The sequence below is a fragment of the Colossoma macropomum genome, unplaced genomic scaffold (assembly GCF_904425465.1).
Source record: "Colossoma macropomum unplaced genomic scaffold, Colossoma_macropomum, whole genome shotgun sequence".
NCBI lineage: Eukaryota > Metazoa > Chordata > Actinopteri > Characiformes > Serrasalmidae > Colossoma > Colossoma macropomum.
The window spans coordinates 1,533,416-1,550,143 of record NW_023494803.1 but is presented as its reverse complement, the minus strand read 5'-3'; the positions used below and the strand labels follow the sequence as shown (position 1 = coordinate 1,550,143).

Sequence of the window (16,728 nt, the reverse complement as noted above, 5' to 3'; positions counted from 1 at the left end):
GAGGAGGGTAAAGTTCAGCTCCTCACTGCTGGGCTTTAGTTACATTTAGGGAATCATATGCCTTCAAAGAGGGGGGCAATTATTTATTATCACCCACCCCTAATTCTTCAGTGATATGAAGCTGACGTCAGAGATTCACCAGATTCTTGTTTGAATTTTTCCGTTCCACCTTAAATGTGCAGCAGTTACATTCTGGGGCTTCAGGCTTCAGAACTGCTGGACTATTTAAGGTGGAACGGGAAAGTTAGCTAGCTAGCTACCGAGACGTTAGCATGCTGTTAGTGATTTTTTTTATTCTAGTTATGAAGAAAATGTCCATAATACACTGAAACGACATTAAACTAAGATAATACAGTGGTTTTGGTAATTTTTTAAGAGAAAATTCTCACATCTGTGGGTTTCTTTGGTCTCTTGTTCTCCATCTTGCTGGTTTTTCTTTTTTTCTCATAACTCTCTGTTTGGAGGGTCATGTAGCCCCAACACTTCACCCTCCCCCTCTATCTCAACAAGAATCGGGACACCCTACCCCTAGACGTGAACGCGTAACAGAGGGCTAAGGGCTCAGTGGTAGGGGCGAGGGGTGAAATGGGATTGGGCCTAAATTAAATATCTACAAAGAATCTAAAATGGACTATCTAAATAAAATGTTTCCATTTATTGTAATAGCAATAACATATTGCCAAATCACCTCCCCTAATTACCAATATGTTACCATTATGCTAAATAAAGAAAGCAGGAATCTGACAAAAGGGTTTTACCTTCGTTTCTGAAGGGAATTAGTGCTGACCAGGAAATTCTCCTTCTGTCGAGAGGGAGTTCTCCTTGTCTTATGAGTGGAGAAGAAAATCAATATCAGAAGTGCATCAAAAAGGAAGGGCTGCTCACACACCATAACTCACCGGTCAGTCCACACTGCAGTGAGGTGGAAAGCCACTATAAATCTGTGCTACCTGAGCTTATCTAAAAGGGCTGAAGTCCAAGCTTTTGTTACAACCAATAAGTAACAGACTAATTCAAGCAGTTCCTGGCTTGGTTGAAAAAACGGACCACATCACCTTGGCTTTAGCTTCATTCCACTGGCTTCCTTTCCATCACAGGGTCCACTTAAAAGTACTTTTTAAAGCATTACATGGACAAACACCCCCAAATGTTACTGACCTACTCTGCCCATACTCTTCCTCACGGTCTCTGAGGTCTTCAGACCAGTTATTGTTGACTGTTCCTCAGTTGCCTGAAGCTGAGGGGTGATCGTGCCTTTTCAGTTACAGCTCCGAGGCTGTGGAACAGTCTCTCTCTGAATTTTAGGTCTGCTGACAGCTTTAAAACCTAGACTTTAGCACTTTGGTCGACACTGTTGTGTTAAATGTGCTGTATAGATAAAGTTTAGTTTAAAAACGTTATGACAGTATTTGCTAACTCTCCATGTCCTCCAGATCTGTTAGGCTGGAGTGGACATCTCCTGGCCAGCCCAATGGAATCATGGGAGGTTATGATATACACCGACGGGCCCTTAAACCATGTGAGGAGCTCCAAGCCAAGCATGCTGCCCTCCCCCAGACGCACTGCTCATACGTGGAATGTCCCGCACACCAGGACTTCTGTGGCAGCTCCTGTTACGACCCAGAACAGCAGGTCACTACATATTTCGTCTGTCCAGTGGACATTATCATAATCTATATGGGGATTTGTTTCCTTTGTGAGCATTTTATTCTGTCAAAAATCACGGTTTGTTTTTCTGATCACTACACTGAATAACATGGGGGGAAAAGCCCCCACAGGGTAAGACACCCCTGTCTTAGTTTCTCCCCCAGTCAGATGATGAGGTCAGATTTAATAGCGATGCTCAGTTTCATCTGAATGACTGCATTCCTGGTATTTATAGACCTGCAATGTTTTTGGGGTCAGCTGATCTATTTATTTATAATTAATAATAGCAGTGTAAGCATTTATATTAGAAAAAAAAGATCTCTGGGGAAAAGAAGTTCCACCAGAACAAAATATAATCATAATTCCAAAATATAATGTAGTTAGATTGTCATCATGAAGACACGAAGTCGTTCACATGAGTTTCTATGACTATCATAGCATTAGCATTGTGTGCTAGCTAGAGCAGTCATTAACATTGCTAAGGAGTTAGCAAAGATTTTTGATCGTCTTGGATCACCTGGAGTTGATTATTATTATTATTATTATTATTATTATTATTATTAATATTATTATTATTATATTAATGTAGATAATATTATAAGAATTATTTAACTAATAAGCAAAATTGACATTTTCTATGTTACAAATGAGATTATTTACCAGATGTATTTTACTGTGATCTGTTGTAGCTTATTGTAATGAAATGTAATCATTAAAACAAGTTAATCAAGCCTTTTTGCATAATTAGAATAGAATATTTAGGATTGTTGAAGTTCAGAGTAATATTTTTTGTGGAATGCAGGGATAACAAGTGCTTTGACATGTAAACAATCAATTTTGAACAGATGACAGCTGATACAGGATTTCACTATGAGGAAAATCCCTTCTTACCCAGGTAGAGGGACATTTTGCGTCTATAGATTTCATGTGGATGACCAACCGTATTCCTGGACACGTTGTACAAGGTGCTTTGAGAGTTTTTAGTGAAACTGTAGAGTTAGACCATTGAGGCAAAAAAGAGCAAGCATACTGCAGACAAAATATTATTTAGTAAGAATTAAGTTCACTGGCTGGCTAGTATTGACTTTATACAGTAGCCATGTCAATCATTAGCTTAGCTAGATAGCTACAAATCCTTTTTTTAGCCATCTTTCTGGTTTTGTGGTCAGGTTTAGTTAAATCTGCTCTTAATTTGTTTTATTGTGCATTAATCATTAGTATGTTTTCTTTGTTTATGTTATAAAATATAAATGATACTATTTCTCAGGGGTTTCTTTCCCCAGGTAGGGTCAGCTTGCCGTGATAGTTGGGTTGACGCCTCTTGAAAAGATTGTCTTTTTTGTACTACAGCGACAAAATTGGCTTCTGTTTCAGTTACTGAATATTTCAGTGCTGTGTTTACATGCTAAACTCATGAGTATATCGTTAAAACAAATATAGTTAAATTTTATAGTAAATGGTTGCGTCTTTCCGCTCATCTTCCTCTATATGAAAACTACTTTCCACTCATATTTAATTATTTTGTCTGTAAAAATGATGTAAGTGACAAATTTTGGCTCATTTGGGCTCTTAAGCTCTTTAAGCTTTAAGTAGAATACCCCTCTATCAAGGAGAACAGAAACACAGCAAGCTGTTTTGGCGTTTAAGCGCGAAGCTCTCGTCCCTGCAATTGTTTTCAGTAAATAGATTAACTTGTCTCCTGCAATTGCTGCAGTCCTGATGTTATTGAAACGCCGCCAACTTGGCAAGCAAGCGTGAGCCATACGTCTCCCCCAGCTCAAAAGCAGACAGTAATGCTCTGGAGGCCCGAGCACAAAAGAACACAACTCAGGGAAAGACGAGCTCAACGTGTTCGACAGCAGCCGTGGAATAGAGATGATTCTCTCGGTCTCGGCGAATGAATGTGACGGAGCCATCTGCTAATATTGCCTTGTTGTCCAGAGCAAGTATAAGTGACTCACAGGAGGACTGATCCTGGTCTTTTTTTTGTATGTGTGTCTAGAATAGAAACCGGCCAGTACCAATATTAATTTATTAGAATTAACATATCCAGCCAATACAGCTCTGTAAACAGCAGAATCTCTCAGTCTTAAATAATATGAATATAATACTGCTGAGGCAAAGCCACCCAGACTTCTAACCGATTTTGTTTTCTGTTAATTAGCTTGTATTTCTCATATTTCTCTTTAGCTGTAAAATGTTATCTCATGCTATCCTAAAGCAGTTTTTCTCCATCCAGTCCACAGGGCCTTTGCTCTGTCTCAGTGTGTTGGGAGCTGTAATAGAGAGAGGCCTGAAAACCACTGTCCTAAAGTTAACCCTCTGTTGCACAATGTTGCCTCAGGGCAACAAACTTATTTTCCTCACTTTATAGTAACGTTATACATATTTAAAGACAATGAAAGGGTTAACAATAAAGGGAAGAGTTTGAGTAAGTCAGTAAAAAGCATGTGCTTGGTCATTCTCTCTTGGTGGGCACATCTAAACCTCTTTTTTAACGTTCAGTATACATTTTTTTTGTAATGGGAATTTTCAGAAATATGTTTGTTGCCTAGAAGCAACATTGCATGACTGTGGAATGGATTTAGCCAGTCACAAGCCAGGTCTCACCACTTCAGGGAACACAACTCTATATCATTTGTTCTTATTGTTGCTCAGTGTGGCTTCAAGGCAACATACTCCAACAGGACCCCTGCACACATCTTTTTATTTCTTTATTTTTTCATGGTTTTTTTTTTTCATTTTTTCAATTTTGTGCAGGAAAAGTGAATATATATATATATATATATATATATATATATATATATATATATATATATATATATATATATTGCTCTCATAATGTGTGCAGTAGAGGGTTAAATGTATTTTACATTCATGTAATACTTTGTGTTCAGATTTACCAGTTCAGTTGTATTGCTGTATTTGGGCTCTCAGCTCAGCAGTCTAAAGTGAATGTTTTTCTCTGTACAAAATTAGCCTCCGAATATCAGTATATTATTAATAGGATATTTGTGTATATTATTAATAGGATATTTGACATCATCCAGCTGATCTATCAGTCAGGCTCGAGTCGAGGATAACAATTCTAGCTTGATACGTCAGTCAGATCCAAGTCTAAGATAACAATATTCCTTGGTAGTCAGACTCGAGTGAAAGGAATGTCAGGGACATTAAATGTCAGTCTAGGGTAAAAATACTAGCTTGATGTCAGACCTGAGTGTAACGTAACAAAACTAGCCTGATGGTCAGACTCGAGTCTAGAGTAACAATACTAGTTTGATATATCGTTCAGACTCGAGTCTAGACTAACAATACTAGGTTAATGTATGAATCAGATTCGAGTCCAGGGTAATTGCTAGCTTGATCTGTCATTCAGACCTGAGCCCAGCATAACAAAACTAGTCTGATATATCAATTAGACCTGATAACAATACTAGATTGATATGGCAGTCATGCTCAAGTCTAGGTTTCTAGGTCAGACTCGAGTCTAGAGTAACAATACTAGTTTGATATATCGGTCAGACTCGAGTCTAGAGTAACAATACTGGTTTGATATATCGTTCAGACTCGAGTCTAGAGTAACAATACTAGTTTGATATATCGTTCAGACTCGAGTCTAGAGTAACAGTACTAGTTTGATATATCGTTCAGACTCGAGTATAGAGTAACAATACTAGTTTGATATATCGTTCAGTCTTGAGTCTAGAGTAACAATACTAGTTTGATATATCGTTCAGACTCGAGTCTAGAGTAACAATTCTAGTTTGATATATCGTTCAGACTCGAGTCTAGAGTAACAATACCAACTTGATATATCGTTCAGACTCGAGTCTAGAGTAACAATACTGGTTTGATAAATCGTTCAGTCTCGAGTCTAGAGTAACAATACTAGCTTGATATATCGTTCAGACTCGAGTCTAGAGTAACAATACTAGCTTGATATATCGTTCAGACTCGAGTCTGGAGTAACAATACTAGTTTGATATATCGTTCAGACTCGAGTCTAGAGTAACAATACTAGCTTGATATATCATTCAGACTCGAGTCTAGAGTAACAATACTAGTTTGATATATCGGTCAGACTCGAGTCTAGAGTAACAATACTAGTTTGATATATCGTTCAGACTCGAGTCTAGAGTAACAATACTAGCTTGATATATCGTTCAGACTCGAGTCTGGAGTAACAATACTAGCTTGATATATCGTTCAGACCCGAGTCTGGAGTAACAATACTCGCTTGATATATCGTTCAGACTCGAGTCTGGAGTAACAATACTCGCTTGATATATCGTTCAGACTCGAGTCTAGAGTAACAATACTAGTTTGATATATCGTTCAGACTCGAGTCTAGAGTAACAATACTAGCTTGATATATCGTTCAGACTCGAGTCTGGAGTAACAATACTAGTTTGATATATCGTTCAGACTTGACTCTGGAGTAACAATACTAGTTTGATATATCGGTCAGACTCAAGTCTAGACTAACAATGCTGTTTGTCTGCAGGGGGCAGTAGATACGTGTTACCCCAAACCATCACCTCTGTTGTCAGATGCAGGCCTTTTATGAACACAGGCCTGGGTTTGAGTTGACTTTGCACACCTAATGCTGTGTTGCAGAGTTCTTAAGTCATCTGTGCGTTGTTGTGTACCATCAGTGTGACTTAACGTATTTGTTTGATTAATAAGATTATTTGTCCTCATTATAATTCACTCTGATGTATTCCGAGTCAAAACACTTTTTCCCTCTCTCGGCGCTGTGGATCACGCCCTTACGTAACATTTCGAGCTTGAAGCCGAGCCAAAAGGTAAGGACAATGTCAGTGGCTCGGGGCGACACAGATTTTTCAGACGCCACCAGAGTACGGTCCCGCCGCTGTAGGAAAATCTATCCTGGCCTGATTTCTTGCCAGAATAGACAGTGGAGTCCAGCTAAATATAGCCGCTGCTTGGTGGCAGGAGGAGGAAGACGAGCAGCCCCAGGGCCCGACTGCTCCCTGAATCTGCAGGAGCCTGTGTGGTGGCCCCTCTGGGGCCGGGGCATTGCCACCTCTTAACTTCCTAATTGCTTTGAACGGAAAGGAACTTTTGTGAACTTTAGATGTACATGCATGAGGGCTTATATGAACCGTAACTCACTTCTGTTAAGGTGACATGGGATGTGCGCTGCTCTGGTGCGTTTGAGCGCTCTGTTTGTGTTGTGTACTGTGTGTGACATTGCATTTGTCTTTTTCTTGTAGGTTTGTTGTGGAGGGACCATACATGACTTCAGAGACTTGCACCAGTGTTGTGATGAGCTCTATTTGCCGGTGGTGAACACTACTATGGGTGTTTGCTGTGGCGGGCAGCTCCACGAGCCTCTGGCTCACCACCAGTGTTGTGGAGGATACTATGTCCCAGTCAGCCAAGGTACATGCTGCTCATTTTTTCTATGTAAAAATTACACTTTGCTGGTCTCCAAACTCACAATCTCCTGATGTTGGGGTCAGTTGCACCACATGTGACCACTTTCCTTTTTGTTTTTTGTTTTTTTTTGTTTGTTTTTTTTTTTATTATTATAACTATTAAACATTTATGAAGCTAGAATCTGACTAAATACCCAAGTGGAGAAAATATCTGGTGGGACTGTGTGATGGAAAGAGGCCCAGCCAATGGGGAAATTGGGTTAAAAAAAACAAATTCTATATTATTTACCTAATTCAGAAGCAGAACTAAAAAGTTAAAATAACTTTTGACTGAACTGAGAAGTTTGAGTTGATCAACTGTGTCCTCAAGTTGAGTTAACTCAAGAAAAGCTGTGTAATCAGTTACCTTATCATTTTAAGTTGAACTTACTTTCATTTTTTACAGTGTGAACAGGCCCAGTGACCCTTTAGTGCCCATGATAAGATCTAAGGTGTGGTCACTGCTATGTTGCATTTTTGCATATACATTTATAGGAACCCCCTATTTTGATTTGCCAAAGCTGGTAGTAAATGCTGACTGTACACTGTTTAATGTCTGTGATAAAGTCTTATTTTTTGGTGGTAACATTGTGTTGAGAGAGACAAGAGGGTTTTTCCGAAAAATGTGAGTGCCTGCCTTATTCTTCAACATTGAGTATGTATATCAAATCTAATCATAAAATAAGTGCGCAAATTTCACAGACATATAAATGTGTAACAACTGCAAATGCTTGATTTCAGTTAACTAATGTCTATAAGACCAGTAATAATAATAATAATAATAATAATAATACTAATTTGTGCACATGGCAGACCGGTCCTTATTCTACATGCACATTGGTATAAAAAATGCTGCAAATATTCCATTTATAGACTTATTACACTGTGCTTTTGTTATTATGCTACTGACAAAATAAAAAATACAAAACACATCTAGTGCAGAAGCATCTCATACACTGCAATAATACAGCATTTAAATATGTTAGTTTAGGAAAATTAGGGAAAATGGTGTATGTGGCCTCACTATTTGGCAAGTAACAGGTCACTTTTTATTTATGAATTATAACTTCTTTTTAATGATTTGTAAGGTGTTTATTACCTAATTAAAAAATTAATTAACAAATTTTACCCCCTTAAACCTTAGACATGTTATTCATCTTAAAATAAGAAACAATAAAAACATATTTTCCAGTAATTTCTATACATTATTTGATAACTATTATGAAACATTTACAGTTATGGGAAACGGGAGTATGGGCCCACATACAGGTCCTTTAGGTTTAAAGGGTTAAACCATTCATGAATCCTGTTTAACAGTAGAATTACTGTAAAGTGGTTTTTAATAATTCTAACTGAAATTAATTAAGTTGTGGTGAAATTTGAGCTTTATTAACACGTTGAATCGTTTCTTAAAGAATCATAATTAAATCGTTGTAAAGATGCACTTAAATGTCTTTTCTTACATTGTGGTGGGAAGAGCAGCCACAGCGTGTTTTGTGTGGTGAGATATTAGTAAGTGACGTAATGATAAAGACCAAATGTGGAAGAATTTTCTCAGCCTGAGGCGAGAAAAGTTGAGAAACACTGTCTCTCCTTTTAGCCTGTAAGCCTCGCTTGACCTCTCCATTTGCACTGAACATGTAGACGGTGTACCACTCACGTCTGGTAATCTCTTCATGCTCGCCGTCTGTAGGGGAGATTTGCTGTCCGGACCCCGGCCAGCTGCGAGTGTCCGTGGGACCGGGCGATTCGTGCTGTGGGGCGACGCCCTTCTCCTCCGCGGCAGGTCAGATCTGCTGTGGCGAGGTCCTTCACGACGGCTTCAGCTCACAGTGCTGTGGGGGACGACTGGTCGAGCGAGAGGCCGAGTGCTGTGGAGACGCCGACAGAGGAACAGCACACGCTGCTCTTCCAGGTAAGCCTTGTGACACTGAGGTTTGGCAATACTCATTTTTCAGAATCGTTGGTGAGGTTCCTGATCGACAGCATTACTGTTCACATTCAAAAAATACACACTCGTTAAGCTTAATTAGCTTTTTCTTATTTTGGCTGCATCGTGGCACTGAATTGTTTCCTGCAGCGCCAGTTTAAATGGGTTAAACATCTTTGAGAGAAGCTTTCTCCACAAACCTAACCATTCTGTGTGCAGCAGAGTTTGTATTTGTGCACTCGTTTATCATGTGTGTCTTTTCTGCGATTGAGTCATTAAACGTACCCACACAATTGATCAGTGTAGTTGCTGATCACTGTGTTAAAGTAAAACTGATATAGTTAGTCAAAACAATAAGGTCAAGTATGGAGGAAAAAAAGCCCAACACACTTTGTCGGCCTAAGCCGGTAATAGAGTCCTATGGAGGTCCAGAGAGGCTGTGAGCAGGTGCAGTACTTTTCTGGATTGCTATCTTGAGATAACAAGATTAGTAACTCATTATTTCAAAATAACAATTTTGATATCTTGATATAACAAGATTAGTAACTCGTTACTTCAAGATAACAATTTTGTTATTTTGAAATAACAAGATAAATAACTCGTTATTTCAAGATAACAATTTTGTTTTCTTAAGATCACACGATAATTAACTTATCTCAAAATAACAATCTAGAAAATTATAACTACCTCATGGTCTCTCAGGACTTCCATAGAATCCCTTTTTTCCGGTGACCGCAGGGGGAAAAATCATAATTTTAAATCTATCTGTCTATCTGTCTGTGTCTGTCTGTCTGTCTGTCTGTCTGTCTATCTGTCTGTCTGTCTGTCTGTCTATCTATCTATCTATCTATCTACCTATCTGTCTGTGTCGGTCTGTCGGTCTGTCTGTCTATCTGTCTGTCTGTCTGTCTGTCTATCTATCTATCTATCTATCTATCTATCTATCTATCTATCTGTCTCTCTATCTATCTATCTACCTATCTATCTGTCTCTGTCTGTCTGTCTGTCTATGCATCCATCTATCTGTCTATCTATCTGTCTGTCTGTCTATGCATCCATCTATCTATCTATCTCTCTATCTGTCTGTCTGTCTGTCTATGCATCCATCTATCTGTCACTGTCTGTCTGTCTGTCTGTCTATGCATCCATCTGTCTGTCTATCTATCTGTCTGTCTGTCTGTCTGTCTCTCTGTCTATCCATTTATTTCTGTGCTTTGTTGCAGTAATTTTGAAACAGTTCCCGACTCTGAGGCGGATGCGAGAAAAGCACAGTGTAGCATGTTGTCAGCTGAAGCTGAATCTTTGTTAAATAAAAGAACACAGTGAAAGCTCAGTTCAGTAAAAGCTGTAGTGATGGTATATTTTTAAACTTGGTCACAAAACTGTGATTAATCTAGTAAGAAAGAGTATAATTGCGAATGTTACTGTCTGAGATCGTTTCATCTGTGGCTATTTGTCCGAGGCCATTTTGCCTGATGTCAAACTGTACGAGAGCTGAGTATGAGAGGGTTTATTCTGAGACCTGAAGCTCTGGTTTAACGATGTTCTTAAACATATACCAAATGTAGGGAACATCTGACTTCTTAGAAGCAAGATAACTAATCAGCCAATTTGGCCACTTTAGCCTTGTACTTTTAATAGTTGGATGCAATGAGTGGAAAAATAAATGAGAGCAGTGTGTGGAAACACCAGTGTCTTGCTATGTTTTGCATGCAATAAATCAGTAAATGACCGACGTCTAGGTTTTACCACTACTAGTGGCTGTTTCCATGGTAACTCAGGTTACCGCCACTGAGCACAGGCCTACACTTTTGTGTCCTTTAGTCTGCGTTCAGTGAGGATTTAGGCCCGCAGTGTCTACAATGGTCTTACTGCAAGTAAGTAAAAGTGAGACAATAGCAACTATATTTAGGACAAAGTGGAACTTCCCACTGGCTTAGTTTGGGCCTCAGTCCTTGGTGACTTTCTAATGACACTGTGGCGGAGTGTCAGAGGAGCTGAACCCTCGCGGGGTCACCCAGGCTGCCCCCTCCCCCCCCTGCCGTGCCGTGCTAAAGCGGGCACCTGGGCACAGATGGGCTGGATGGGCACGGGCCCCTGGTGTCAGCCATCTTTGTCAGGCCAGATGATGGAGCTGCCCGCGTCCGAGCACCAACCAGAGCCGTGCCAAGGCCGCAGCAGGCTCCCAGGATGCAACAGAAATAATGGCCACCATGAGGTCAGTGACATCGGCGTATTTATCATACTAACACTCTCTCCCAGTCCCTTTCATGGCACCTCTGGGACAGGCTCCAGTGATAATTTTCAGCTTTTGGTTAATCATCTTGCTCTTGATGTGCGATTTTTCAGCCAGGCACCTTTTTTGGGTACTCCACTTTGTCCCGTACCCGTTTTAGGACCAAAAAAATGTTCTCGGTGGTAGTGCCGCAACATATCCGCTCCCACTGCCGAGAATTCCTCTCAGACTTTTCTGTTTTATTCCCGTTCCTTCCTCCGGTTCATCTTCCCGAAATAAGGTGGATGAAAAAGCCATCGTTCATTAAGGCCGTGGCGTCCTGGAGAGAGCATATGTTATGATGGATAGTGCCGTTAGGACAACTAAAGGCCATTTGCCCGCTAGGCTGGCCGCCGGCGCGCACTGCCGTGGGCTCACACCGCGTCTGCTGCCGGCGCTCTCGGCCCGCTCTTTCAGCGAATGAGCTACTTAACCTTGATAAAGACACTCACACTCCCTCAAGACTTCATCTTCCTTAAAAGAGGTGTTTGGGAGGCGGGGGATGGACTGCTGTGGCAAAATAAGCTAGCAGCCTAATAAAGTAAAGCATCTACCCAGGGTTAAGGTGATGTAGCTTGGTCAGCTGAGTTTGAGGTGCTGTAGTGATAGTAGAAATAGGCAAAATAAATTATTAATAATCAAGGAAGTTGCTTTCCGTCTGTACATTTGTATGGATTTATCTGCATGCTTATGTCAGCAGATATTGAACAATGAAAAGTCCAGTTCATTTTGCTTTACTAGTTAACTACAGTTATATAATTACATATTTAATTACACAGTGAGTTGCGTTGCATATATATTACCTAATTACCTTTGTGTCTTCAGCTTCGAGTCTGCAGTTCCCCCTTTTTCCCACTTGTTTCGAAGTCAAGCGGTGAAATTCATCACAATTAAATACAGTACTGAGTCAGAGACCACCCTCCATTTATTTAATTTCCAGTCAAAATGGACAGGTTAATTTTTCACGAGATATTTCTGAGATTCGATATAAGATTATCCACTTATCCGTAATCAAGGGGAAAGTGAAAGGAAAATAAATTTAATAAAAGTTTCCAAGGAGGAAATGGGACATCTTTGAGAAATAACAAAAAATCAAACTCCAGATTTCTTCAGATCTGGAAAAAATCCACAGGTGTTTCCATCCATCCTTCCTCTGTGAGAAGACAACTGAACTCTAGTCAGAAAGGAGGTGTAGCCTTCAAGATGGAGGAAATTTGCAAATCGAACAAAGGAGCTGCTGGTGTTCCCAGAACGCTGGACTGGTCACCCAAGAGTCCAGACCTCAACATCATTGAATGTGTGTGGGATTATTTAGATCGTGAGAAGCAGAAACTGCAAACAACTTTTGAAACTGAACTTCAGAGCTGTGGAAAAATATCTCTGCAGATTTCTATGAGAAACTGAACACAAGTCTCCCCAAAAGAATGGAAGCTGAAACGAAAGGTGGACACATTAAACACTGTTGACACTGAAAAATGAATAATAATAATAAATGGCTGTTTTGACTAGAACTCAAATAAATAAAGGGTGATTTCTGACTTTCGCGCTTTTCTCCTTACAAACACAATCATCACAATCATAATGTCAACTAAAAGTTTAGAGTCTGCACTTTCCATAGGATTTCCACTTTTCTCAATGAGGGAAATCATTTGCATCATGTAGAGTGTTCATCATTAATGATTCCAAGCAATCAAGCTGTTCAGTCTCTTCAGTTTCTGTGAGTTTGTCCTGTTCAGAAGCACAGTGACATTGGGTAAAGGCGTCACATGCTCCTCCAGATTGGGAGAATGGGATCCTGGGATTTTTTTTTTGTTTCTGAGGATGTCCTGCGGGGCTCCAGCTGATGGCAGAGGGAAATGTGATTACCCAGTCCCCAAAGTGCGATCTATCACACATTACACTCCATACTGTCAGGCGTCGTGGCACGCCAGCAGGAGGGAGACAGAATTGTGGGAGACAGCTATCAGCTGTTTGAAAAGCTGCCTGGACGTTGCTTAAGTTCCAAAACCTGCTGCTGAGGCCAACAAAGGCCAATAAAAATCCCAAAAGAAATATGCAGTCAACTGGAAAAGTATTAATTACAGCACTTATAAGTGAAGGAAAGAGAAATACATGAAACTCATTTAGTTTATCACTATTAAAACATCATTCTAAAGTACGCCAGGGTGCCAGCCAGTCTTTAAATCCTCAAATCACTATTCAGAGATTTAACTCTGTGTCACTGATGGTAAAAAAAAAAAACATACAAGCCAGCAATTCAGTGAAGTGCAGTTAAATTTAGACAGGCCTGTGGAGTGTGACAGTGATACTGACTTTCAGTTCTTTGCTGCTACTTATTAATGTACACAGGTTACTGAGGAAACATTGTTAAAGGGGAATTCCACCAATTTTTCAAAATGCCTGTGTAATTAAAAGATTAAAGTATAAACAAAATCATTCAGTGAGATTTGATGTGAACTTCTTATGTGAACTTGAGTCAGAATAGTTCACAAGGTGGTGATGGGAACCAGACATCTGAAGCATTTAATGCCCCCGAAGCTTGTAATGCCTCTTAAAACTCCCTCACAGAAAGTCATTATATGAAATGGTTGCTAATATGCTACCTGTTGCCTAAGACATTGTTTTACAATAGTTGAAAGATTTTGGTCCAAAAGGTGTTTTATTAAGTCCGTTCGTTGGGGTGAGACATGCCAGGCATTGTAAGACAAAATAGTCCCCAGAGAGAACGTTTTCAGCTTCTACCATTATCAGCATTACGCATAAAAGCTCAGAAGACACATGTAGGTTCGCTTTTCAGTAGTAAATAAAAGGGCTATATTTGCATCATAGACATCACAACCCCTGGTTCCTATCACTGTCATTGTACAGTCTGTACTTTTCTCTGTAGCGCACCATTTAGCATCAAACCACTCTCAATGACTTTGTTTACATCTCAACGACTAAATTAGACTGAATTATTCAAATTATTAGACTTAAATCCTTAGAATTTCCCTTTAACCCCTTAAAATCTCAGGCTTATTATATACTACATTATTATTCCATAACTGCAGGGACTTCAGTGCAAACTGGTTGAGCTGTAGAAGTGTGTAGTAGCCATATAAGGGGTAAAATGGTAACGGTAAAATCACTGTTATGCACGGCCACTTGTGGCCTATTGCTGTGAGAATCGCTTCATGAGCAGATATTTGTTGAATATTGACCTTATCTGAGTATATTTTGAAGTTTATAAATAGATTAAAGTTATGATATGCATTAAGCGTTAGCCAAAACGCTGCATAACACTGTTAGCAATATCCATCCCAACCACGCTGTTTAAAGTTGGTGTTGGGATTATAGGGGCTTCCCTGCGTTGGGCGGCTCAGTCACTGCTAGAAGGCTGCATTCATATCTGCTTGTGTGCAGAGCTCTCCTTAAAAGCACTGCGCCCATATCAAACACTCAAGGTTAAATCTGAATATTTTGCACTGTTTAAGTGTTAAAAGCTTTTGGGGCTGAGAGAGCGGCTGTGGGAGTGTGTGCACGAGTGTGTGCTTGCGTGCAAATAAGTGAAAGCGCGTGAGTGTGTGTGTGTGTGATGGCAAGTGTGTGAGTCTGGAAAATGGCTGTGATGTCCAAAAAAAAAAAAAGAAGTGTAATAATCAAATATGTTCTCAAGGACACAATGACCATTTGCTGGTGGAAATGATGGTGATAGTTAAACATTTTGCTGTCAGAGATGAGCTGCTGCATCCGTTACAGCAGGAGCGTTTAATCATGCCTCATATGTCCTCTCATTGTTCTGCCAAAACTGCCTCCTCGCAAATGACGAGACGCAAATGCCAGGCCGGGGATCATTCCAAATGCCTGAGCCTGGATCTCTTTGCGAAGATGGAGCGCGGAGCAAGAGGATTAAGACACGTCCGCCTAACGCAGTTACAGCTTTTCTATTAAGTTCCTTTTTAATCGCCGCTAATATCCTTGAGCCATTACTGATTTTGGGAAAGAGGGCTGTGAGCGGAATGACTCACCTGCTAATGGCAAAATAAGAAGCATGGAGGCTGCCAGAGCGTTCAGACAGAGTTTACACGCAGACTTCGGTCAGATGGTGAAGACGTTTGCCATGTAGATGGTTGTGTTGGAACAGTTGCAGCTAGAATGGCTCTAGGATCTGTTGTATGTTGGATTTCCCTCCTTTTATCGTTTCAAAGGAAAGGGAATCGTATTCTCCTCTAGACTGGCAGAATTCCAGTTTCCAGTTGTGGTCTGTCCTCCAGCAGTTTTCAATCCAAACATACCATAATTCTCAATATTACCAGGGGTGTAGACTAGAGGTCTGCTGCCCAATCCAAGCATGATGGAGCCTGAAAAATCTTGGGGTTTCGGGCTGGACTTGTACAGCGTCAGGCTTAATTCATGTTTTTTATGTAGTAAATTTGTTTTTATTTTGAAGGACTGTGCCTACGTACATTTGGCTGTTGGCTTCTTTTCGAATGGATCTGGAGTTTGAGTAGTTGGTTGAACATGAATGAAACCAGCGATGAAGTTTAACAGTACATCAGTCAGATTATAGATCACAGAATGGATGTGTTGTGTTGGTTGGGAAGGTCAGAGCAGATGTTTGGTCGGCTTGTCCAAAGTTTGTTAAGCATTTCTGTTCATTGAACTTCTAATAGTAACTCAACAGGCCGTGAATCTGTGCCTTTTGCTCTGTCAGCTTATTATTTGAAGTTCAGTGAACTCAAAATTTAAGGCAACCTGGCTGCCATCATTTTTAAACACAGTTTAGCAGCAGGAGCAGGTGGAGCTGCAGCACAGCAGGGCTAACAGTTGATCAGCAGAGGGTGGTTGCTGTTCTCTGCCAGTTCAATGAGCAAAATCACCAGAAAAGTATTTATAATAAATGTCACATCACATTTACACAGGTGCAAAGTGAGTGAAAATCTTAGGTGTGTAGCTCTTTGTAGAATTGATATATATATATATACACACACACATCATCTAAACCGCTTATCCTTCTGGGTCGCGGTGGGGTGCTGGAGCCTATCCCAGCTGTCATTGGGCGGAAGGCAGGATACACCCTGTATAGGTCACCAGTCCATCACAGAGCTATATATATATATATATATATATTCCTAAAGAAAGCTTATTTGCTATATTTTCTCCTGTTTTCCCATCATCAACATTACATATATAGACTCAGAAAACGAGTGTAGCTTTACTGGTTGTTTTGTTTAGTAAGTAAATGTGTGTGTAGATGTGTTGACATTGTGTCTCCTGATTCCTGTCACCACCATTATAATAAAGCAGAGTCTGTAGGTTTCTCAACAGTGAACCATTCCACATAAGACTACTTTGGATGGCTTTTATTTAATGACTGAATTATCCAGATATGAAAAAAAGGGTGGAATTCTAGTTGAACATCTGTCGGCTGTCATATCAGGCAGTGAAGCACC

General features: G+C 40.1%; 1 protein-coding gene across 1 annotated transcript in view; it reads left to right on the top strand.

Annotated features, from left to right (window-relative positions):
- ush2a (Usher syndrome 2A (autosomal recessive, mild)) overlaps positions 1-16,728 on the top strand; it is a 399,698-nt gene that overhangs the window by 261,528 nt on the left and 121,442 nt on the right. Inside the window, exons 47-49 of the mRNA XM_036594065.1 lie at positions 1,434-1,632; positions 6,888-7,056; positions 8,785-9,006. Of these exons, the coding sequence (XP_036449958.1) occupies positions 1,434-1,632; positions 6,888-7,056; positions 8,785-9,006 (590 nt within the window). The remainder of the gene's footprint in view (positions 1-1,433; positions 1,633-6,887; positions 7,057-8,784; positions 9,007-16,728) is intronic.